The sequence below is a fragment of the Vombatus ursinus genome, unplaced genomic scaffold (genome assembly GCF_900497805.2).
Source record: "Vombatus ursinus unplaced genomic scaffold, bare-nosed wombat genome assembly UNPS02014884.1, whole genome shotgun sequence".
NCBI lineage: Eukaryota > Metazoa > Chordata > Mammalia > Diprotodontia > Vombatidae > Vombatus > Vombatus ursinus.
In genome coordinates this window covers 2,699,528-2,725,569 of record NW_020954662.1, presented here as the reverse complement: position 1 = coordinate 2,725,569, position 26,042 = coordinate 2,699,528, and the positions used below count along the sequence as shown (strand labels likewise).

At 44.2% G+C, this 26,042-nt stretch overlaps 1 protein-coding gene across 1 annotated transcript in view; it reads left to right on the top strand.

The window, feature by feature from the left end:
• The window catches only part of LOC114028490 (rho guanine nucleotide exchange factor 10-like protein), a 98,723-nt gene that overhangs the window by 34,828 nt on the left and 37,853 nt on the right, over nt 1-26,042 (top strand). The window contains exons 2-4 of the mRNA XM_027842748.1: nt 2,690-2,760; nt 15,762-15,929; nt 16,915-16,942. Coding sequence (XP_027698549.1) covers nt 2,724-2,760; nt 15,762-15,929; nt 16,915-16,942 — 233 coding nt within the window. The 5' untranslated portion in view covers nt 2,690-2,723. The remainder of the gene's footprint in view (nt 1-2,689; nt 2,761-15,761; nt 15,930-16,914; nt 16,943-26,042) is intronic.

Here is a 26,042-nt window from a genome sequence, read left to right as displayed (position 1 = left end):
GGTTGCGCCTGAGCTGAGCCTTGACAGGCTGTGTTCCTGGTCCAAAGAGATGGAGATGAGGAGGGACAGCATTGCAGGCATGGAGGACAGTTTGTTCAGGTCACATACAGGGAATTAGCTGGCAGACCAGTTGGGCCTGAATGCAGAGTATGTATGTGGAGGAGAGTAAAGTGAGATCAGCCTAATGGGGTAGATTGGAGCCAGGAGGTGAAGGAATTTAGATGCTAAGCAGAGGATCTTGGATTTTACCCTAGGGGGAATGGGGAACCCGTGAAACTTGAGCAGGGAAGGGACCAGATCTGTGTTTTAGGAATGGCATTTTGCCATCTGGGTGGAGAATGACTTGGGGAAGGGGAGGAGTGAGCCTGGAGATGGGGGACCAGTGAGAAGGCTAATGCTGTAGTGCAGGTGAGAGAGTAATGAAGGTCTCAGCTACCATGGTTGCCAATGTCAAGGGAAAGAAGGAGATGGATGAGGCTGGATAATGTGTCTGTAGAACTAAAAAGAATCATCAAATCAGTGGATATGGGGCAAAGCTCCCATTTTATAGCAGAGGAAACTGAGGCCCAGAGAGAGACAGTGAATTTCATAAGTCACACAGTGAATTTGGAGCAGAGCTGAGGTGAGAAGCCAGGGCTTTTCAACTTCTAATTCTGGTGCTCATGATACTTTCATCGTATTACCCTTTATATAGAATCCTTCCTTAAAAGCCAAGACCTGAGTCTCAGAGCTGGGGGATCCTGGGGTCAAATGGGGCTAGGTTGTTATAAATGAAGGGTAGCGAAGAGACACAAATCCTGGGCTGTGTGTTGGGGGTGGTGGCTCTTAATGGATTAGTGTGGGGTCCATTAATTATCCAAGACCTGGATCTTTGTGATGTTGATTGATTAACCCTAGAGGGGAGGCCATCTGGTCCCGTTAGCAGACTCTGCTTTGGGCTTGTTGTCTCTGAGTCTCTGGCCCCAGGGAGAGGAAAGCCCGAAAAGTCTCTGTGATCCCGACCCTGGAAGTGAGGAACACCTGCCATCTGGGGCCCTTTTGTCCAAAGACTTGCGTTGCTTGCCTTGAATATGGCCAGTGATGAAAACAAGGGCTCCTATCTATATCACACTTTCTCCCTGCCCCTTTCTTTCCTTCTCTTTGCCTTCCTCCTTCCTCTTTTTTCAAGCTTTATTTTCTTTAGGTAAGGAATAAGTCATAACTCTCACTCCCCCCTTTAAAGAACAACATTGAGGCAGGCAGGTGGTACACCTTCCACATCATGGAGGTTAGGGGTGCAGTGCGCAGTAAATTTTTCTGGTCCTCCCTTCATGCCAAACAAGAAGTCTGAATTTTTACTTTTTCTTTTATGGGATATTTATTGTAAATTTAGGTTAAGTATTTGGTCATAAGCTCTGTGTTGTCTTTGGCTTCTGCAAAATTCCCATTTAATTTCTTATGCTGACCCATGGATATATTGAAACCGCTGTGGGGAAAGTCGTGATGTGGAAGAGATACCTGATTTGGAGTTAGGAAGACCCAAGTTTGAATTTTGCCTTGGACGTTAGCTGTGTGTCAGGTAGCTTCTCTCTGTCTATAAAATGGAGTCATTGACCCAGGCCCTTCTTGCCTACTCCAGAGAATGCCCAAAGGCTTAAAGTCATAGAATAGATTTGCCTAGGTAGAAGGAGTTTCCTTGTCAGAGCCAATTAAATGAATGCAATTAGTCAGATAAAAAAATGGTAACAGCTGACCAGTAGATGGTATTTTTAAGAATTTCAGAGCACTTGCAAGATCTCATCTGGGTTCACAACAAACCTTTCAAATAGGTGCTATAGGCATATCTTCCTCATGTCATAGATGTGGAAACTGAGGCACATAGAAGTTAAGGAATTTCCTAGGTCGTGAAGCTACTAACAACCAGTAACCAGAGAGGGTTTGAATTCAGGTTTTCCTTGCTCTAAGGGAGCCTCAGTCAGAGCTAAGATTTGAGCCTGGAAATTCCTGGTGACCAATGAAGCCCTCTCCCCAGTACACCATTCCACTTATTCTCTCAAATGGGGACATGGAGGGCCAAAGAGGGTGAGGCCTCCAATCCGCTAGTAGATGAGATGTTGAGCCAATTAGAGAGGGAAAGGATGGTTAATGTTTGGCCAGAAAGAGGAAATATCCTGCCAGTTCCCAGAAGGTAGCTGGCCACCTTTTCTTCTTATGTTCCTTCTTCGTTCTAGGACCAGGCTTAACTTACTGCTGATGTTGGGATCTGAGTGGTAGCTGGAATGTCCACTCCAGATTGGAGCAAGCAGGAGTCTTTGAGGGTTCATGGTATTTGAAAGCTGCCTGGTCTGCTTGGGCAGTGGCGAGATCTGCAGTGGGGGCTGGAAGAGGGTGGGACAGTAGCCAACGCTACACGATCCACCTGTGGTTTATCTTTGGGTTAATGATTTGCAAAAAGAGGTGATCAGGCTCTTTATTGGCTTGGAAGTGCCTCCTACAGCCAGTGGGGCAGCTGCTAAGCTGGCAGAGGTGAAGGCTGTATGGGAGATAGGGGGTGTGTGTGTGTCTGTGTCTGTGTCTGTGTGTCTGTGTCTGTGTGTGTCTGTGTGTTCTGATCGCCCAACCTTGGGATGCCAATGAAGCCTCTCCAGGCTTCTCCATGACTTCTTTTCCCCTTCCCCTCTGATTGCATTTCCTCTCTTTCTTCCAATAGGAGAAGGTGGTGAGCTGAGCATAGTTGCAGGCAGATGGCTTCCTCAGATCCGTCTCCTCAGCCTGCAGTAGGTACTGTAACCACCAGACTTTATTATTATTTTTTTTTCTGATTGTGTTTCCCGTTTTGTATTAGAAGGGAGGGGGGGCCTGTTTGGGTCCTGAGGGGCTGTCATACCCATCTCTGGAGTACAGAATTGAAAAGTCAGTATGGATGAGAGTATGGGCCACTGGGTCTGAGGGTCTTTGCCGGCAATTAAAGACTCCTGAGTTTAAATCCTATCTCTGCCATGGACTTGTGTGAACTGTGTGAAGGCCATCTCACACTTGATACTCAGTGGCTCCTCTACTGTGCCTCAGTTTCCCTAGAGCAGATCTAATTCAACCATTTATTTAGTACCTATCATGTGATCAGTGATAGGAAAAATACCTGGATTCATAGATACTGTCACCATCACTACTGCTATGCCTAAGGGGCATTACTGTAATGTGCTAGGGCCTATAAAGTACTTTCCTCCCAACAACCCCAGGATACAGGCAGTCTGAACATGATTACCCCCATTTTAGAGATATGGAACCTAAGAGAGAGATACAGGGACTGGCCTGTAGGTCACGATTTCAACTAAGAACAGATTTCAAGTTGGCCACTCCTCCAAGTATGCCACAATGTCTAAATTTGTAGATTGTCAGAGCCAGCAGGGAACTTGGGACCTTAGAATGTCAGGATGGTCAGTCCTCAGAAAAAAAGAATGTCAGAGCTAGAAAGGAACCTTAGAATTGGGAAGGACCTCAGATCATAGAATGCCAGAGGTGGAAGGGGCTATAGGGTTCATCTTAGCTAGCTCCTTCCTTATGCAGAAGAGGAAACTGAGGCAGGATTTGATCACTGTCTTCAAAGAGTTCACAGAGAAATAAGAGGGGACAGAGATACCTACTGTAACTACCGCATAAAGGAATTACCAGTTTATGGGAATTCAGAGGTACTTCTGATTTGGGAAAATCAGGGAAAATTCATGGATGTCGTAATACTTGGCCTGGGCTTCGAAGATAGGATAGGATTTTGACAAGTAGAAAAGTAGATTGGAGACATTCTAGGCTGGCCTCCAAAGAGGTACAGAGGGAGCCAAGAGCTTGGGAAATTGTGGCTAGTCTTCTGGGGGAGGAGTATAGTGTATGTGACAAGGAGTCATGGGACATAAATCTGGAAGGGTCAGTTGGGGCCCATTCACAGTGGACCTTGAATTTCAGGTTGAAATTTTTACGGTTTGCTCAGCAGGCAGTAGGAAGTGATTGAATTATCCTATCAGAGTTCTGCTTGAGAAAGATTCTTCTGGTGGCAGTATAATTAGTTTAATTTGATTCAGCACATATTTATTAAGTGGCTACTCTGGGTCTGGCACTGTGCTTGGCCCTGGGGATACAAAAATGGAAACTGAGCAGTCCTTGCCCTCAGGGAGCTTACATTCTATTGGGGAATACAACTGGGTCATGAGTAAATGAATGTAGATTATCTATAAAGGAGGAAGAAATGAAGAAGGGGAAAGAATATTGACTGCAGTCAGGGGACCTGTGTTCAGATTTGACCCTCATGTTTACTACTTGTGATCTGGGGCAAGCCATTGGACTAAAAACATGGTGGTTGGGCCAGCTCTGAAGTTCCTTTTAGATCCAGATCTATGGTCTTGTGATGCTAATACCCAGTGAATTCAGCAATTGGAGAGTGCTAATAGCTGGAGGATGGAAGTGGTCCAGAGAAAGCCTTGAGTAGGAGTCAGGATCATGAGCCAGGATTCTACCAGGCACAACTGAAGAGGGATTGGATTAAATGCCAATTTAATGCAACAAGCATTTATTATGCACCTACCATATGCCAAGTATTGCGATAGGCATTGGAGATACAAAGGTAAAGGTGAAATGATTCTTGTTCTGAGGGAGCTTTAAATCCTACTGGAATTCTATACCTGGTGAAGCATTTATGCAAACACATGGAGGTGGGAAATGACTAAGGGAACAGTTGGCAGCCCACCCTCACTAAAAGAATAATATGAAATAAGACTGAAAAGCTAGGTGGGAGCTAGGTAGTAAAAGTCTGGATTGGAGCTGGGAGAGAACAGACATGGGGTGACCAACATGGAGGCTGCCATGGTGAACACTCCCTTCCTTTTGTCTGCTTTCCAGGGGTGTAGGAAAGAGATTACATCAGTTAAAAAAAAAAAAGCATTTAAAGGTCTTAGAGTAAATGATATGCAGGAAAACTCAACAGATTTAAGACTCTCCCTCACTGGGTCTCAGTTTCTCATCTGAAAACTGAGGATTATCCTTATCCTCTTGATCTTTCCTGCATGTGTGTGTGTGTGTGTGTGTGTGTGTGTGTTTGGTTTATGAGTCAATGATCCAAAATGTAAGACTTGGTTCACTCATTTCAGTCCTTTCAGATTCTTTATGACCTTGTTTGCGGTTTTCTTGGCAAAGATACTTAGAATAGTTTGCTATTTCCTTCTCTAGCTCATTTTACAGATGAGGAAACTGAGGCAAATAGGGTTTAAGTGACTTGCCCAGAATCACACAGCTAGTAAGTATCTGAGGCCAGATTTGAACTCTGGTCCTCCGGACTCCAGTCTTGCCTAGGACAATAACTTACTTCTTCAGTTATCTTAGAGCCTGGGAGATCTGGTCGAAGTCTCACCTCTGACACCTACTGGCTAAGTGACCCTGGACAGATTGCTGAACCTCTCACTGCTTTTGACAGCTTCTAAGATTATAAGTTGCAGAAAAGATGATGATTTGCATGGGTAGAGGGAATTCCTTTATCCAGTGAATTTCCACACCAATGAAATCATAGGTCCAGTCCCTGTCTTTAATACTGAAAAGGTTATTCGTTAACCAGTGAGAGAAATGATTATCTAAGAATATCAAAGGAAGTAATTATTCATTCTTTTAATAAACATAGACTCCAACATAGTGATGTCATTTTGGTCCTCAGAAGGAAGGACAACAATCTACCAAACATTTGCTAGAAGAGAGGTGCTAGAAGGGAGGAGTTGGGGGGGCAGGGATAGAAAGATAAAAGATAAAAAGTCTCTGTCCTCAAGGAATTTCAATAGTACTAATTAATAGCAGCTGGCATTTATGTGGTGCTTTAAGGTTTACAAAGCACTTTACATATGGTATCTCATTTTATTTTCACAATAACCCTGGCAGGAAGGTGCTTTTATTATGCCCATTTTACAGATGGGGAAACTGAGGCTGATGTTAAGTGACTTGCCCAGAGTCACATACCCAGTTAGTATCTGAGGCTGGATTTGAATTCAGGTCTTTCTGATTCCAAATCTACTGTGCCACCCATAGGGTACTATGACACATATATACATAACAAGTTATAATAAGACATGACAAGGTTAGAGACTGGTGATTTTGTTGATTTAGGAAATTCCCAGATGAGGAAACTCCCTCTACCAATGCAGATATCTATCTTTTCTGCTACTACTACTACTACTACTACTACTACTACTACTACTACTACCACTGCTACTACCACCACTACTACCACTACTACTACCACCACTACTACCACTACTGCTATCACCACTACTACCACTACTACTACTACTATTACTACAAATACTACTACTACCACTGCTACTACTACTACCACTAGTTAGCATTTATAAAATGCTATAAGGTTAAAAAAATGCTATAAGGTTTACAAAACAATTTTCCTGTTATCTCCTTTGATCTTCTCTACAATCCTGTGAGGCAGGTGCTATTATCGTAGTCCATATTTTAGATGAGGAAACAGGGGATGAGAGAGATTTGTCCAGGGTCACATAGCTAGTAAGTTTTAGAGGCAGCATTTGAACTTGGGTCCTCTAAACTACAAGTCCATTGCTCTATCTACTATGCCATTTGGGACTAAAGGGGTAAATGAATTGTCCAGGATCACATAGCCAATTGATCTTTCTGGTTCCTGTATCAGCTTCCTATCCAATGTACCACACTGCCTCTCTCTGTTTAAGAGAGGTTTAAATAGAATGATTTTGGAGATTCAAGGAGGGAGAAATTGCTTCCAGCTGGGGGCTTCAGGGAGAAGTTGGCAGTTGGGACGTGGGCTTTTATAATATAATTCATTTTGGCAAATTTTTTAAATATCTGCTATGGACTCAGAGTTTGGTGCTGAGGATACAAAGATGATACAATGAAACCTTTGCCTTATTGTCTCTAAAGCCAGAGAACTTCAAAACTGCTCAGGTTAACCCTCTGGGCAATACAGACAAGCCCAGCTAACTCTTCATTAAATGGTGAAGAGCTTTCTCTAATTAGCTTCTAGCAATGACGTGTTCACAGGTTCTGTTATGTAAGGAAGGTGTGATAAAGGGCAAAGAAGAGATCTAGACAGGTGCTCTAGGAAATTGTGAGTAGGGATCCATCACTGTCACCTGATAGAAAGTGCTATCGCCAATAGAAGCAGGGAAGTTGGGAGGAAGAGTTGGTTTAGAGGAGAGTTCACTTTTGGATGTGTTTGGTTTGAGGTGGAGATCTCCACTGGGCAGTTGGAGGTGTGAGACTAGAACTCAGGGGAAGGGTTAGTGCTTGATACATAGACGTGGAAGTCATCTGCATGGAGGTGATCCCTGGACTCATGGGAGCTGCTAAGGTTACCAAGAGGAAGAAAGAGAAGGGGGCCCAGGAAGACTATCCCAAGGGTCACATTCAAGGTCAGAAAGTAGAAGGATGGTGAAGCCCTTCCTAAGTCACTCAGGGAAAAAAGACTGAGGAGGCAGGAAGGGATAGAAAGAACCAGGAGAGAGCAGTGTTATGGAAGCCAGAGGTTATTTAGGACAGAAGCCATATTGAATACTGCAAGAAGGTCAAGGAAGATGGACCAGATGGAACCCAGCAGTTGAGAGATCAGATTTATTGGAGTAATGGGATTAGAAACCAGGCTTCAAGGGTCCAGAAGTGGAGCACAGGCAGTAGGGAGTGGAGGCTGCAACTGTGGATTGCTTATTTATAAAACAATTGGTGTATTTTGTTTGGGTCAGTAGACACTTCCTAACAAAGTTCATTCACTGCAAAGTTAAGCAAACTTCCCAGTGGAACGATGACCTCAACAGTAGATGTAACTTTTTATTCTTGTCATTAAAAGAAGGGATGGCTGTGTAGTCTCACTTTAATAATTTGGCACAAACTTTGTTGTTTTTGGCTCAAGTTTGGTTTCCTTTTATTGCCGTGTAGAGAGACTTTTCATGGGATTATGGATTTGGAGCTGGAAGGGGCCTTAGAAGTCATCAATCTAAACCTGCCATTTTTTAGACAAGGAAACTGAGGCAGACAAAGATTATATGACTTCACCAAAATTGAGCAGCTAGGAAAGGCCTGAAGCAAGGCACACATTTCTGAGTTGAGGTGCTTACACCTCATACATCTTGTCTTCTAGGGGGTTGGCAGGGAAAGGAATGGGGAGAATTGTTCAGGCTGAAGCAATGTCAAAAAAAATTTTTTTAAGCACTTAATCTATGCTAGGTACTGTGTTAGGGATACAAAGGAAGGCAGAACTAGGCCTTGCCCTCAAAGAGCTTCCAGTCTAATGGAGGAGACAATATGGTAATAACATACAAGAAGGGGAAGGTATTAGTAGCTGAGTAGATGGAGAAGAGCCTCCTCCAGAAGCGGGTATTGGAGCAGAGACTGGAAAGAAGCCAGTGATTCTAAGAGGTAGAGGTGAGGAAGGAGGGTGTCCCTGGCCTGGGGAGGTGACTGCAATTTGTGCAAAGGCATGGTGTCAGGAGATAAAGATTTATGGGAGGGATATGGGAGGTCAAGTGACTTGTCCAGGGCCATATGGCTAGGCTGTGTCTGAGGCAGAATTTAAATCCAGGTCATCCTGATTTCCAGGTGCAGCACTCTATCCGCCACTGTCTACACCACACTGGCACCTCCTTGGGCCTCTGTTTCCTTGTCTGTAAAATGAAGAAATTGGACTAGATCAGGGGTGGTCTCAGGAGTTCAGATGTTGCAGTCATCCAACTCTTATGATCTTATTAAGCACCTGTGTGCTGAGAGCAGTGCTAGGTATGGGGCACAAAAACCCCCAAATAAAATAATTCAAAGAACTTATAAGACATTGCCAGGGAAACATCATATATATATAAAAGAAGACAAAATAATTGTCAAGGGAAAGAACAGGATGCAGTGAGGCTGGAATAGCTCATGGGATCATAGATCGACAGTTGGAAGGGACCCTATAGGAGCCGGTTTGTTCCTATCTCTTCATTTTACAGAGACAGAAACCGAGACACAAAGTAGTGGCATGACTTGTTCAACCGGTATTAAAGATCGGACTGAAACTCAGGTCTTCCTGACTCTAAGGGCAGCTTGCAACCCACTGTGCCATTGCTGATTGGAGCCAAATTGTATAGAACCTTAAATGCCAGGATAACAACTTGGCATCATATACTATAGGCACCGGGGAACCAATGAAGGCTTTTGAAGGAGGGGCTTAATCAGGAGTAAGATTACAATGGCACTTGATGAAGGCTAAATTGGAGCAGAGAGAGATGGAAGCCAGCAAGCATTTATTAAGCATTTGCTGTGTGCCAGGCACTGTGCTAGGCACTGGGGATACAAAGAAACAAAAGACAGTTCTGGCCCTCAAGGAGCTTACAATCTAATGGGGGAGACAACCTGCAAACAAATATGTGCCAATAAGCACTAGACGGTTAAGCAGAAAATAATTAAACAGAGGAAAGGCCTGAGAGTGAAGAGGGGTTGTGAAATACTTTGGGCAAAAAATGGGATTTTTGTTTGAAATTAAAGGAAGCCAGAGAGGTCTGTAGTCAGAGCAGAGGACAGCATTCCAGGCATGGGGGAGAGCTAAAGGAAATGCCTGGAGCCAAGATGGAATGTCTTGTTTGTGGAACATCCAGGAAGTCAGTGTCATTGGATTGATGAGTATATGTCAAGGAGGAAGGTGTAAGAAGATTGTGAAGGTAGGAAGGGCTAGGTTGGGAAGGACTGTAGATAACACCAAACAGAGGATTTTGTATTTGATCCTGTAGCTAATGGAGAACCCCTGGAGTTTATTGAGTGGGAGTGGGGGAGTGACATGAAGGGGCCTGTACTTTAGGAAAATCACTTTGGTGACTGAATGGAGAATAGATTGGGTGGGTAGAGACTTGAAGCAGGCAGACTTACTACCAGGCTATTACAGTAGCCCAGGTGTGAGGTGATGAGGGCCCACACCAGAGTGGGGCCAGTGTCAGAGGAGAGGCATATTTGCAAGATGGTGCAAAGATGAAATCGGGAGGCCTTGGCAACAGCTTCGGAGTGAGAGAAAGTGAAGAGTCCAGGATGACTCCTATGTTGGGAATATGGGGTACTGGGAGGATAGTGTTACCCTCCATAGTAATAGGGAAGGTGGGGAGGGGGGCAGGATTTAGGGGGAAAGATAATGAGTTCTGTTTTGGACTTGTTGAGTTTAAGATGTCCACTGGCTATCCAGTTTGAAATGTCTAAAAGGCGATTGGAGATGCAACATTGGAAGTCAGCTGAGAGACTAGGGTAGGAATGGTAGATTTGAGAATCATCAGCATAGAAATGATAATCAAGTCCATGGGAACAGATGAGATCACCAGGTGAAGAAATAGAGAGAGAGAAGAAAAGAGGGCCCAAGATAGAACCCTGAGGGACACCTATGGTTGGAGGGCATGATGTGGAGGAGGATTCAGCAAAAAAGCTCACTGAGGCCCTTGATCCAGGGCTGAGAAAGTGTTATGCTCTTTCATTAAAAAATAAAATGAGTATTGTTCAGTTCCTTTAGGCAGAGAACTATAAAACCCCTCAGGTTAGTGTGTGGGTGATGAAGACAAGCCCAGCTAACTCTTCACTGAATGGTGAAGAGCTTTCTCTCATCAGCTTCTAGCAAAGCAATGCCTCTTCTCCAATTAGCCAAGCTCATAGCAAAACAAATGCAAAGCTTGTATTTCACTCTGTTTCTTCCTCATCAAGCCAGGTATCCCGAAGGGTTTTCCCCTCCTTTGGGCCTCTGACGGTTGCCCAAAAGCATTGAGTTCAAATAGCCCTATGCATAGTAGTAGGATTCAGCTTTCCTTCAGTCAGCAGAGCAAATGGAGAGCTCTCACCTGTGACCCAGCCCTTTTCCAACCAATCAGAAAAGTGATTCCTCTCTTCCAAACTGTAGGCTCCCATCAAAGCAGCTGAAGAATCCTTTGTCTGAGATGGAAACCTTCTAAATCTTTTGTTCCCTACTCATTACTTGTGACTCCTCCTGCACTCAGCTGGCTTTTTTTTTTTTTTATTAATATACCTTCCTGTAATTTTTTCTCAAAGCCTTTTCTCTAGTGATCTTCTTCCACTGCCTCAAATCAGAGCCTCCAGTGATCAATGACTCATCTTTACCTTATGAGGCAAAACTTAAGAAAATCCATCTCTCTGTCAGGTATGAACTTATCTTCCCATAGTTTCTTGACAATTATTTGTGGAATAGTTTCTCAGGTATAGATTTCAAAACTTTAAAACACAGTCATATGCCAAAGAATTGATGGACCGCAATGTTCTGCCCCCTCATTCGTTGCCCTGCCTTAAAATAGTCCTCTCGGCACCTTAATCTGAGGGAAAGGTTTTCTAATTTTGGATTTTAAAGTCCTGCATCACCTAGCCCCTTTCTAACTTTCCAGTCTTCTTACACATTACTCTCCACAAAACCTACTGATACTGGCTTCATTTTTGTTCCTCGAAAAAGACACTCTATTTCCTGACTCAGTACATTTTTACTGACTGTCTCCTCTGCCTGCAATGCTTTTCCTCGTCTTTTCCATCACCTGGCTTATTTGATTTCTTTCAGATCTTATCTGAAATCCCATTTCTACAAGAAGCCTTTCCTGATCTCCCTTGATGCTAATGACTGCCCTTGGTGATCAATCCTGATTTATCCAAGTTGTTTGCATGTTATCTCTCCCATTAGATTGTAAACTCCTTGAAGGCAGGGACAACTTTTCCCCCCTTTTCTTTTTATCTCTAGATCTCAGCACTGTGCCTGCCTGGCACATAGTAAGTACTTAATAAAAGGGTGCTGACTTGACTTGACTGGGGGTCAGGATACCTTGCGTTACTCTTCAACATTTTATCTGGGAGATTTTGTCTCTTCACACTTTAGTTTAGTCTGTTTTCTTCATTCCAATATTCTCTTCCCCTCTCAACAACCAAACTGTGCACATTTGAAAGGGGGTAGTTTCTTACATGTAAAATGAGTGAGTTGGGCTAGATGGCCTCTGGTGTCCTTTCTGACTCCAAATCTTAAGTTCCTACACAATGTTCCCTCCCCAGCCATGTGACATTGGGCAAGTCTCTTGCCACTCCTAGCCTCAGTTTCTTCTTCTGTAAAATATTGAGGGCAGGGTGGGGCTTTGGACTGAATGAGTCTTTGTTTCATTTTTGCCTATCTGGCACATAGTAGATAGTTAATAAATACTTGTTGATTGGTTTCAGCTCTGAGACTTAATAGGTCTTGGAAACGTGTATGTGTGTGTGTGTGTGTGTGTGTGTGTGTGTGTGTTTTTCCATTCTGTTTCTTCAAGCAGAGGTTGACGGAAGGACCACCCTCCAGCCCTGTTCCTGCGGTTGTGCCCTCATCATGCACCCTGTGCCCCCCATCTGTAGTTGTGGGCATTTGAGCCTGGTCTTGAAGAGTGAGTAGGATTGCTAAGTAGGGACTCAGATGGGGGTGGGGAAGCAGGACACATTCCAGGTGTGGACACAAAACCCTCTTTGGCCACAAGGCACTCTTTATGTTGATTCAGCCTTATCTGATTAGAACTAGCTCACTTCCCCATATGACACACATAGACTAATCCAATATATTATATGATTGCCCTGTTTTCTTGGGCAAAACTCTTAACTTCTCCTTTCTCATGGGATAGAAGATCTATCAGTGCCATGGCTGACATTTTGGACACTATGTCCAGTTCCCTTTGCCTGGGATAATTTGTCTATGGGCTTGCCAGAGGCAGGGGGATAGACTAAATGACCCCTTGAAATCCCTTCCCACCAATGACTCTGGTGAGATCGTTTTCAGTCATGTCTGACTCTTTGTGACCCTATTCGGGGTTTTCTCGGCAAAGATACTAGAGTGGTTTGCCATTTCCTTCTCCAGCTCATTTTACACATGAGGAAACTGAGATAAACAGTGTTGGGTGACTTGCTGAGGGTCACACACCCAGGAGGTGTCTGAGACCAGGTTTGAACTCATGAAGATGAGTCTTCCTGACTCCAGGGCCACTGCTCTATGCGCTATGGTGCTACCTCAGAATGAAAGATGTTGCAGAAGAGAGAGGAAGAAAAAAAGAGGCTGCAGGGGTTTGAACTGGGAAGAGAAGATGAAGTGCAGAGAAAGCAGGGCCACTCTCTCTAGACTTTCCCTTTCTGACTCAGAGCCAATCAAGGTGGGTCGGGGTGGTGGTGGGGGGCTCAGCAATATCCGATGTGATTCCTTGAGCTGGCTCATTGAAACTCTGAACACGTTTTCTGTCAGCTGTGTTTATGGACACAGGTTTACCGTACACACACACACACACACACACACACACACACACACAAACACACACCCATCACAGTCTGAGCCGTACACACACACACACACACACACACACACAAACACACACACACACACAAACACACACCCATCACAGTCTGAGCCAACATAGTGCTGACTAAGATGATGTCCTGGAAATTCTGGCTCACTTTCTATCCCCGGACCTCAGTTTCTTCGTCGTTCAAATGAAGAGGCTGAACTAGATGATTGCAGCACTAAGTCCCATGTTTCTAAATAGACTTGAGATTTGACTTAGGGAGTCACACCACCTTCTGGGCTTTTTGAGGATGTAGAAGTTGCTTTGAAAGTCACATTGAAGGTTTGAAAAATATTCTGTAATAATCATAGGCTCATCACTGTAGACCAGGAAGGGACTTCATAGGACGTCTCATTTTATAGATGAGGAAACTGAAGCCTGGTAAATTGAATACACCAAGGTCATATAAGGTCACCAGAGGTGGGATTTGAAATGAGGTTTTTTTCACTTTATAGTCAGTGTTTTCTTCCACTGAACCATGAAAACACCTTCTCCTCATTCCCACTCCTTTTCAGCAACCTAACTTGGAGGGTTGAGTTGTAGAACTGGATTTATGTGAGATAAATAGGAGACTACCTACCATTCCTCTTGTGCTTGCTGCATGGCGTTGGCCACATACTGAGGTCCATGCAATATTTATTCATGAAGGACTTCTTTGGAGGTGCCCTGGGGCTTCTGTGAGCTATGTCAGCAGAGCGTAGGCTCAGGCCTCCTCCCATACCAAGAGGACTTTATCACCATCATGGTGGTGGTGGTCATAGTGATGTATCTCTTAAGGTTTCCAAGGGTCTTTATATTCATACTAACTCTTACTGACCCTGTGAGGGAGGCATTTTGAACCTGGTTTTATATCTAATGAAACTGAGGCTCAGAGACTTTAAGAGGCTTGCCCATAGCTAGACAGCTAGTAAGTCATTGGGGGTGAGATTTGAACCTAGATATTGATGGTTCCAAGTCCAAAACTCTTTACTTTACCATCCATGAATGGGCTAAATGGCCATTCTTGGAGGTGTAGTCTACATGAGTTCAAAAAGCCTTAAGAGGAAGATGATTTTCTTTGGGGGGGGGGAGGGCCCACAATGAGTTTCAATGAGTGTTTATGCTAAGCAATAGAAACATCATGGCATAGTGAACAGAATGAAGGTTTGAGTCTCACTCCTAATACAGACTGGCTTTGGGACCCTGAGCAAGTCACTTAACCTCTTAGGGCCAAAGTAACTCTCTAATCCCTGGTTACAGCGGGGCTGCAGGTAGGAATTGGTAGAAGGGATTTCCTCACTGAGAGATTCATAAATCAATTAAATCACACGCCCACTCCCCTCCCCTATCCAAAAGAGGGAGGATTACAAACTTATCATGGAGAGCCAATGTTGTATAAGAGAAAGAACTTTGGGGCTTTGGAGTCAGAGAATTTGGGTTCAAATAAATCCTACCCCAATCAGCCACTTATGACCTGTGTGACCTGGGGGAGTTGCCCACCCTCGTTTGACAACAGTTTCCTCATTTTAGAACTACAGGGTCGGACTAGGTGATCTCTGAGTTTCTTTCCAGTTCCAGGTCTGGGTACTACGAAGCAGTTGTGTTGAAAAAGTTGATTTAAAAAAAAAAAAAAGGATTCTTGAAATATTGAAGGAAACAGCCTTTTGGTAAACACTGGGGAGGCTTAAAGTTTAGATTAGATGTGTTTCTGGCCTCAAATAGCTTCTTGGCTAGAATGGAGATGAGATAAGACAAAAACAGTTTTATGTCATAATCTCACTAATACATAATCAGGGCAGCAGAGAGGTATGAAACGAAGTATAATACGAATTCCAAAGCTGAGAGGAAATTAGGGAAGGCTCCCTGGAGGAGATGGCATGTGATTTGGTCTTTAAAGGTTGGGTAGGGATTCAGGAAGCAATAAGGGAGGAGGAAGGGATTCCACTTATTGGAAATAAGGTTAGGGTAAGGCATGGAGAGGGGTGAGAAGAAGGTGTCCTTCCGGATGTAGAGGAGAGACATTCAGTTTAGCTGAAGCAGAGGGCATTTGGAGTAATAAGAGATCAGGTGGAAGGGTGGTGATGGGGGACAACCTATGAAGAGCCTTGAATGCCGGCAGGGTAGTTTCCACCTAGGCCATGCTACCCTGACACTCTTCAGGCTACCCACACCTTCTCCTGTTCCCCAGAGAATGCCAGCTGTTAATCTTCCTGCAATGCTACTACTTCAGGGATGGGAATGAACAGGTGGTCCTTCCACCTGTTGAGTTCAGTGAATTTCATCTAACCCCATTGATCAGCTCTGAAAGTCCTTCTACCTCTGGTCTGACCCAACCAGCTGTTCTTCCTTTCATTCTCTACTTGAACCCACCGCCTCCCCGTTCTTGGTCTAGGTCTTTGCAGTCATCTGATCATCTAACTTCTCCCTTCCCCCCTTTACCTTCCCCAGGAGACCAGTCAGTTCAGGACATGCCAGGGACTTCTCCTGAGGCTGAGGAGGATCCTGGAGAGGCTTTTGAGTTTGACGACAGTGATGAAGAGGAAGAAGACTCCAGGATGGGCCCAGAGAAGGATGGAGAACCCCCACTTATCCGCTTTGATGCTGCCCCCATCACTGGTGAGATGAATTCAGGAAGCCCATTTATGCTGGGGCTGGGGAGGAAGGGAAAGGTGCAGAAAAGGCCCTTTTCTCCCTAACTGGCTTTTCTTTCTGATCCAGACTTGTCCTAGTATGCTTTAACTCATCTCCTGCTCTTGAAGAGCTGAACTGGGAAAATTCCTTCCGATTCTGGGCTCCGGGAATTCCACATTCCTTGGATTTCTGGAACATCTGGGGCTACTTTGGCACTTTTGAAATGGATGTTTTGGCTGAGTTGGCTCTGTTCCGGAGACAGTTGCACATAAGGAGGCTTCTCTGGAAGTCCGCCTCCCCCTTGCTCAGGCAGAGGAAGGGGCCTGTTGGAGATCTCTTATCCTGTATTTAGCAGCTCATTCCCCCTGGGGAGACCCGGAGAGGGCGGGTTGGGGGAGACAGAAGATCTCACTGGTGTTCAGTAGTAGCTCCCAGGCTGTTGGACTCTGTCACTTGGAAAGTTGATCTGGTGACTGGATTGACAGGAACTTCCTGAAAGCAGAAGGACAACAGGCTCCTTGACAAGCTTGCCCTCCCTGACGCACTGCTGGTTGGCTGCCACCATCTGGAGTTTGGGGCTGGGCTGTTGGGGGGAGAATGGGGGCACCCTGGAAGATGTGGGGAAGTGTAATCACGGCTTACACAACTCCTGGCCTTCTCCTTGGGGGCCCTGAGCCCTGGGGGAAAGTCCCTCTTGAACTGGTGATGGGGGTGGGGTGGACGTGAAGACCCATGAAAACTGAGCGTCAAACTGGAAACACTGGCTGAGATTTCTGTCCTCATGAGTCTCCCCTTCCCCAGGAGGAGGTTGGGAAATGGGGCGGGGATGTGCTGAGCTCCTCCGGGCCCAGCCAAACTGGGGCTAGCACAGACGAGACACCTGAGAGCAGCGCCAGGTTGTGGGGGGGTGGGGAAGGGGGACGCTGTAAGGAGGACAGTGCCCTAACTAGCTCCCCTCTGTTTTCCCTAGATTCTGCAGCTGCCCAGCCCCAGACAGAGTAAGTGAACTCCTTTTCCTTTGCTTAGGAGTGTCCTAAAATGATGTTAAAAGAGAAACCTGGGGCACAGGGGAGGAGGGAGGTGTAGGGAGTGGGGATCGAGAAATAACCTTCATCAGCAACCTGGGGGATCTCAGTGACTGAGGGAGAAATGAGATGCTCAGATGGAATTCTTTCTCAAAGCAATAGCTGTATTTAAGAAGAATGCTATCATTTCCCCTGCCTTCTTAATTACTGGTGGTATGACCTTGGGCGCACCATTTAACCTCTGTGGGTCCCTGTCTGTAAGATTTGGGTGTTGGAATAGAGGACTCCTAAGGTCCCTGCCGGCTGGAAATTTCTGATTTGGATTCTGATGCCATTCGTTCTGCCTAGGAAGAGAGGCGACCATCAATTATTCATTGTGTGACCTTGGGCAGTCCCGGTCTCCTCAGGGCCAGCTCCTCACTAATCATATAATGGGGAGAATAATGTGCAGGGATGTGGCATGGCCAACTGTGGTCATTAGAGTGCTTCACATTCATCCTTCATGGGATCCTTATTTTCTACCACTGACTTGGCTGTGAGACCTTGACCGACTGGCTTCCCCTTCTCTCGGCCTGGGAAGATGAAGGGATCAGATGAAATGATCTCTAAGATTCCTTCCAATTCTGACATTCTATGTTTTTTTTAAAATTTATTTTCTATTTTGAAGTAGCAAACAACAAATAAGATGAGTACTTTTCCTGTGCGTCGTAGAAAGAAAAAAGAGGATTGTCTATGAAATTGCAAATTTCTAATTTGGATAGGTTGCTTTTCTTGTAAAATATGTAACAAATTCAGTATGTCCTGCCTGTCCATGGTTCTTTCTGGCCTTCCTTCTGTTTTCTTTTGTGCATTTAAAAATACCTCCATAGCCCCTTCCTTCCTTTCTTCCTTCCTTCCTTCCTCTCTCTCTTTCTTTCCTTCCTTTCTTTCTTTTTCTTCCTTCCTTCCTTCCTTTCCTCCTTCCTTCTTTCCCCTCTCTCTCTTTCTTTCTTCCTTCCTTCCTTATTTCCTTTCTTCCTTCCTCTCTCTCTCTCTCTCTCTCTTTTTTTTTTGCTTTTGGGTGAGGCAATCAATAGGGGTTAAGCAACTTGCCCAGGGTCACACAGCTAGTAAGTGTCAAGTGTCTGAGGTGGGATTTGAACTCAGGTCCTCCTGACTCCAAGGTGGGAGCTGTATGCACTGCATCACCTAGCTGCACCTCTTTCTTTCTTTTTCCCTCTGTAGTCCCTCCTCCTCCTCTCTACCCCAGCCCTCCAAAAACTGAAAGAAAAAAAAAAAACTGTGACAAATATACATAGTTAAGCAAAATGAATTCCACTAATAGCCATGTCTGAAAATATGTTTTTTTCTGCATCTCAGTTCCAACATCTCTGTCAGGAGGTGGGGAGCACACCTTGTTATTGGTCCTCTGTGGTCCTGGTTAGTCATTGCATTGATTTTTCAGTCTTCCTGAGATTTTGTTCTTTATAGTGTTGCTATTATATAAATTATTCTCTGGGTCTGGATCATTTCACTCTGCATCTGTTAATACAAGTCTGACATTCTATATTCTTGTCCCTTCCAGCTCTGAAGTTTCTTTTCTGAGATCCCTCCCAGCTCTGCCATTTTGTGTTCTAAGGGCCCTCCCAGCGCTGCCATTCTGTGTTCTAAGAGCCCTCCCAGCTCTGCCATTCTGTGTTCTAAGGGACCTCCCAGCTCTGCCATTCTGTGTTCTAAGGGACCTCCCAGCTCTGCCATTCTGTGTTCTAAGGGCCCTCCTAGCTCTGTCATTCTGTGCTCTAAGGGTCCTCCCAGCCCTGCCATTCTGTGTTCTAAGGGACCTCCCAGCTCTGCCATTCTGTGCTCTAAGGGCCCTCCCAGCTCTGACATTCTAAATTCTAAGGCATTTCCAAGCTTTGACATTCCGGATTCTAAGGCCTGGTATTCTACATTGTTAGGTCCTTTCCTTCTTTGGCATTCCATGTTCTAATTCCCCATCCAGCTCAGATATTCTGTGTTTTAAGCTCTGACACGCTCTGTTCTAAGATCCCTCCCAGAACTGACCACCTATGTGCTAGGTCCCTCTTAGTTCTAAAGTTCTATGTTATAAGCGCCCTCCTACCTTTGACATTCTATGTTCCTTTCTATGTTCTTCTCTGAACATCCATGTACTTCCATAACCTTTTATGTTCTAAATCCCTCCCAACCCTGATGTTCTAGGTTCTAAGGCCCCTTCTAGCTTTGACAATTCTAATGAGTCTATAATTTCATTGCCATGTGTGGAGAGTACCAGGAGTCAGGATTTCTGGAGCCCCAACATTGTCATTGTGGTGGTGTAGAGTGAACATCAATTTCTCTTCCTATAAAAAGTCACCTGGTTTCTGGATGACTTAAGGGTGGGCTGTCCAGCTCAACATCGATGCTCCTCTGTTCCTAAGGCCTGGGTATTTTTTAGAGGAGCTTACACGCCATAGCTCTTTCTATTTTTAAATGAAATTAAACTTTATTCTGCTCCAGGAAAACTAAATTAGGAAGAAAGATGGAATTTTCAGTGGCTCTCTGTTGATTGATTCTAGAATAATAATAGCTAACATGTATATGGGCAGCTATTTGACACAGTGGATAGAGCTCTGGGTTTGGAATCAGGAAGACTCGTATTCATGAGTTCAAATCCAGCCTCAGACACTTGCTGTGTGAACCTGAGCAAGTCACCTCACCCTGTTTGCCTCAGTTTCCTCATCTGTAGAATGAGCTGGAGAAGGAAATAGCAAATCACTCCAGCATCTCTGCCAAGAAAATTTCAGATGTCTTACAAAATTTCGTGTCTTACAAAGAGTGAGACACGACTGAAAAACGATGGTTTGTATGGTGCTTTAAGATTTTGCTAAGCACCTTACAAATATTGTTATTACATTTGATCCTCCCAACAGTCCTGGGAGGGAGGTACCATTATGATCCCATTATGCAGAGGAGGAAAGTGAGGCACAGAGTGCTTAAGTGCCTTGCCCAGAGTCTCACAGCTAGTAAGTGTCTGAGGAGGGATTCGAACTCAGGTCTTCCTGATTCTAAGCCCCGCTTTCTACCCCCTGTGGCCCCTAGAGCTGTCAAACACAAACTCCTCAGCTTGGCTTTGGGAGCTATGCACAGTCTGACTCCAGCCTCTTTTCATTCTTATCTCCTCTTCCTCACTTTAATACTCTTGATGTCGCAGCCAAACTGTTCTGTTTGCTGTTCTCTGAACTTGACCTTGCATAAGCTGCCTTCATTCCTGGAAAACTTGTCCTCTTCCCCCCTGCCCCTTCAGACCCTAAGGTTTCCTCACAGTTCAGCCCAGGCATCGCTGCTCTTTGGGGAGCCTTTCCTTGGGTTTGGCTGATTGGTAATGGGTTCCGCCTTCTCCAGTTATCTTGTATTTATCAGTGTAAGTATTTTATTCTCCCTTCTCCCGGTTAGAATCTTAGCTTCTGGGGAGTAGAGACTGTCTTTATACCCTGAGCACTTGTGTCTTTCACATTTGAGATGCTTAACTAATAAATGCTTGTTGAAATAGAAAGGGAGCCCAAAGGGATTTGGAGTCAGAGAATCTGGGTTCAAATCCAGCCTCTGACATTTATGACCTTTATGACCTTGGGGGAAAGTTAATTAGCTTCCCTGGGCTTCTGTTGCCTCGTGTGTAAAATGATGGGGACTGGACTTACTGGCCTTGAAGTTCCCTTCCAGTTCTCGATCTAGGAACCTCTAGACCTGAGTTGAACTGAATGGAGGAATATCCCAGTTCAGGCATACCTCATGTGGGATGAGCCTGGCTAGGCTGAATCAAGGAGGATGGACTGGAAGATTCTCTCCTAAACTTTTCACCAGGAATAGGGTGCCCCCCCCCTTGCTCTCTGAGGAAATGGGAAATGTTCTGGAGTAGGACATTCAGTCCTAGATAACAGGAATCCTCTAGGATTTGTTGGTGATATTCACTGCTCAGGCTAATGAGATCATGTGCATGGGAGGTGGGGTTTTAGGGGAAGGAAGATGATTCAGCTAGGTGGTGCAGTGCATAGAGTACTGGGCCTGGAATCAGGAAGAATCTTCCTGGGTTCAAATCTGGCCTTAGACCCTCCCTAGTTGTATGGCCCTGGGCAAGTCACTTAACTTGTTTGCCTTAGTTTTCTCATCTGTAAAATAAGCCGGAGAAGGAAATAGCAAAATACTCTAGTATCTTTGCCAAGAAAGCCCCAAATGGGGTCACGAAGAATCAGACATGACTGAAAAACGAAATAAAATTCTGACAAAATGATTGCTAATTATCTAAAAATGGAAAAAGAAGGGAGACATAAAAAAATCCATCACATAGTAGCCACTTGGGGAACTCTCTGATATAGAAGAGAGATGAGGTTTGTTCTACTTGGCTCCAAAGACAGAAAAATTGAGAGCAATAAGAGAATGTTAATTACTAGGAGGCAGATTTCAGATCAATGTAAAAGACTTCCCAACCATGATAGCTGTCCCTACTGGTGGAGCAGTGAGTTGCCATCTTTAGAGGTCTTCAGGCAGAGGTTAGATTTTGCGTTAGAGGGATTTTGCAGATTGGATAAATGCTTTGGTTAGACTGGGTGCCTTTGGAGGTTCCTTGGAGCTTTAGGAGATTCTAAATTCTCTTACAAAGTAGACTGATTCCAGCTCTCTTGTCTATGAACGGTTCCCTGCTAATGATGGTCACTTTGAAAGAATCTGATTTCTTCCTTTTCTTCCTTCTCTATCGAGTCCTTTGTACCCTCATGCCTCTGTGACAGGTGGGAGGACATGGCCAAACCGAACTGCCCCTGCTCCTGTAGAGTGGTCACCACTGTCCAGGTCACAGGTCTCTGAGTGTGAGTGATTTGGAAGTTTGGTCAGTAAGGAACAATTTCCAGGGATGTGGAAGGGAGAGCCTGGGAGGAGGAGTTAAGAGACATTATTTGTGGTTCTAGCTCTGTCATAGGTGAACTCTAGGACCTGTGGATAAGTAGTTGAACTGGATGGGGCCTCAATTTCCCTATCTGCAAAGTAGAAACAATAGCGCCCTTCCTTTACTGATTTCAGTGTATTGCCCCATGGGGCCCTTCCCAGGGTGGGGCTGGGGCCTGAGGGTTTGATGGAGAATGTGGCTAGGCAGGGTTCATGGTGCTGGTGGAACGCACTTGTGTTCTGCAATGGGGAGGGAGGGGGGGAGGGAGCAATGGTGGGGAGGTCCTTGTGTATGAGGCCCGAGCTGGGTGATTAGATGGAAAAGGCCAGAGGCAGAAGGTGGTGTCAGGTTCACAAGATTCACCACAAGACAGCAGACCAACCAGAGGGGAAATCCTGGTTTTCAGGCTCCAGAGTTCAACTGGCAGAGCTGATTGGGGACTGAACCAAACAAGGTACACAGCCCCCTTTGACTTTTGCATGAGTGTGTGTGAGCTCTAAGTGTGACTGACTGCCCGATGCCCATTTCTTCCAGCTTGTCCCAACACTGTCAGTTCGAGGACTCCTTGTTCTTTCATTGCCTTGCCTACCTTTCAAGGTCTTAGCTGGAGCTCTCCAACCCTTCCCTCCCCCCATGAAACTCAAAGGGGTTCCCAACTCTGTAGAGAAACCATATGACAGCCTGGGCTAGTGTGAGGTAGCATGGTAAGGGGCATAGAGTGTTGGACTTGGAGTCAGGAGGGTGGATTCATATCCTACCTCAGACACTTATTAGTGGTGTGAGCTTGGGTAAGTCACCTGGGTCGCTTAAGACTCAGTTTCTGCGTCTGTAAAATAGGCATTATATTGCTACTAGTAATAGCTAAATTCTAGGGTTGTTGTGAGGGTAAACTGAGATAATATTTAAAGTGCTTAGCACATTTTGAGGAGCTTAGCACAAGTATCACTGTCTACAGGTAGCCTTCTCCCCCCCCCCCAATTCCCCCTGGCTGCTAGCGACCCTTCCCCCCCCCCAAAAAAAAGATTCTCTTGTATTTATTTTTTATGTATTTATATACATGCTTCTATGTGTGCATGTTGTCTCCTCAGACAACATGTAAGATCCTGGAGGACAGGAACCGGTTTGAAGCACCTGAGACAGTGAAGACACACAGAAGGTGCTTAATAAATGCTTACTAATAAATGTTTGCTGATGGATTGATTGAAGTGGCAGTTACAATTGTGAGGACAAGTGAGATTTTACAGGCGTTAGGAATTCCTTGGATACTGGTTTATTTTTAACAAGATGGCATTGGTATTATTTATTCTAGTTGGCCATTCTAAGAACCTTGGGATTTACTAGTTTTTGGTGTTAGGATCAGGCATTTAGAAGGGACCTTGGAGGTTATCTGATCTAATCCTCTCATATCACAGATGAGAAAACTGAGGTCAAGAGGGGTTCTTGTATTCTAGAAGGTCGTATTCTATGTACAGATACACTCTGGCTGGCTGATAGTAATATTAGCTAATATTTCTGTAATGCTTTGTAGGGTCCAAAATTGTTTAACATACAATAAAAGAAACTGAGGCAGAGCTGTGAGCCAATGGCACTTTATTAAAGGTCCATGGCCCCCACTAGTGAAGTGAACCTCAGATCTTCCTTATGATCTGAGATGCTCCATTCCTCCAGGGCCTTAGTTTTATAGTACTTGATACCCAGACAATATAGATGAATGAAGCAAACTAAAAATACAGACTCTCATTGGTTGATAGACCTTGCCCTTGACCCTCCAGGAGGGTCTACACGAAATATAGAAGCCCATTGGTTGGCAAATGGACTAATGAATAGACCTTGATTGACCCATCTTGACCTTTCAAGCCAATAAACTGACCCATGGGCTGGGCTGATAAACAGATGTCAAAACACGTCTATAGGCTAATCATAGCTTTGGGTGAATTCAGTTACAAAGGCTCACATATCCCTAGTGTAACTGAAAAAAGTTCAAGGGTCTGTATTATATGGAAACCCCACACTGTGGAGTTCTCTCAACCTGATTTGTAATTGTATGTTATTGGAATAAACCATGTTCTTAGGTCAGTTCTGAAAGGGCTTCTTTTTTCTAGATTTGCTTTTCAGATTCTAAGACTTAACACAAACACAATATAAAATAGAGCTTTAAGAAGAGTCATTATATTAAGAACTCATAATTTACCTGAAACCTCAGAGTATTTTAATTGTTACATCATGAGGCCCTGAATTGGAAAATGAGTCTTTGTCCCTCTCAATATTATTAAATAGATGTTTCAAACACTTTTTTACATTAAAATTCTTAATCCAATTTTGAAAATTGTGTCATATTCCTCACTAATTCACTCTTGTGAGGATATTATTAATATAATGAAAGGATGTTATGGTCTCTATTATTTGCGGTTCAAATGACAATTCAAAATGATCCCTCACTATAGTAGCACTATACTAACATATATTACTTAATCAAAAATCACCAATAGGGTTTATCTCTTTTACATTTGTGCTTATTAATGGAATTTGCTATGTGAGGAGAAAAGCAAGGATATAGCAGCATTAGTTTAGTTTGACTTCAGGTAGGCATCATAGGTAGCCAATTGTAAGACAGGATGTCACAGCCAGGCTCAGAATTAACCAGGTGGGAAAATGTATTGTTTATTAAGATGAAGATAGGTCAAGAGTATACTGCCTTCACCTTCACAAGGTCTCTCTCTCTCTCTCTCTCTCTCTCTCTCTCTCTCTCTCTCGACTTTCTCAGGGACAGACATCCACCTGTGGCAGTCCTCAGACTGCAGAGGCACATGGCATTTTCCTTGAATAATGAATTAGTGGCCTTATCAGAGTGAATTCAAGACTTAGAATAGCAGTAAATTAAATTTCAACCCAATGAGTTATTGATTTATAATTGCTATTGGCAGTACTTAAGTCTCAATTTTTTTTTACAAGGGTCCATTGTTTTTAGTTAGCTCATGTCAAAAAAATCATGGTGACACTCCCAACTTCCCATTACTGAAGAACAGAACCCACCCCCACCCAAAATAACCTATATTCTACTTATTGATTCTATCAGAACAAAGCTCTGAGAAGGGAGTAGGAGTTGCATTGATTGGGGGTCAGGAAGGAAAGAGTTGGACCCACTCATTGGCCAACCTGCAATGACTCTCTAAATGTAGGGTTGGGATGTGATGGTAGGGTTTCCTTTCTGACATTCTTGGGGAAGGAAGTTGGTTGAGTAATGTTTTGTTGGGGTGCTGGTTACCTGTGTCATCAAAGGGCCTTGACCTACTGTAGCTATCTTGGGCACATGGGACTGGTGTTGATATAATGGGTGTGAGTGATGACAATGTTGACTCTTATGATCATGGTGAGTAAAGAGGAACCTGGGGTATGTGACCTCATACCTAGGGAGAGGAAAATGATGCTCAGTCACAGCCATTAGTAATATCTTATTTAGGATCCTAGATGGCAATGAGAGGAATAATCTTAACTCCTGGTTTCTCTAGTACTTTAAGATTTCCAGAGTGCTTTTGTTAAAACTCTGGGAGTTAGACAGGATAAGTATTATTATCCCCATTTTACAGACGGTGAAATAGAGAGAAGTGGTGTGATTTATCATAAATAGGAGCATAGGATTTAAAAATATTTTTAAAATTTAAATTGTAAGAGACCTTAAAAATCATCTGGTCCAGGAGTTCTTAAGCTGTAGTCCATGGAATTTTCAGAGGATCATGAATCGGATATATATTTCTATTTTCATTATCCATTAACTGAAACATGGCATTTCTTTCAATTATGAATCTAGCATCCTGAAAAAGTATCCACAGGCTTCCACCATACTGTCAGAGGGGTCCATCTCTCCAAAGGTTAAGAACCCCTGATATAGTCCAACCTCATTCTCATTTTATAGATGAGGAAACTGGGATCCAGACAGGTGGGGTGACTTTTCCAGGTTCACACAGCTAGAAAATACCTGAAGTGAGATGGGAACCTGGGTCTCTAGAGAGTAAGTTCATTATTCTTTCCACTGTAACACACTGCCTGTATCATGTTTGCTTCTCTCTCACCAAACATTTCTTGAGTAGTTACTGTGTCAGGCCACAATATTGTGCTTTGGGATATGGGACGTGGTCCCTACCCTCCATGGCCTCA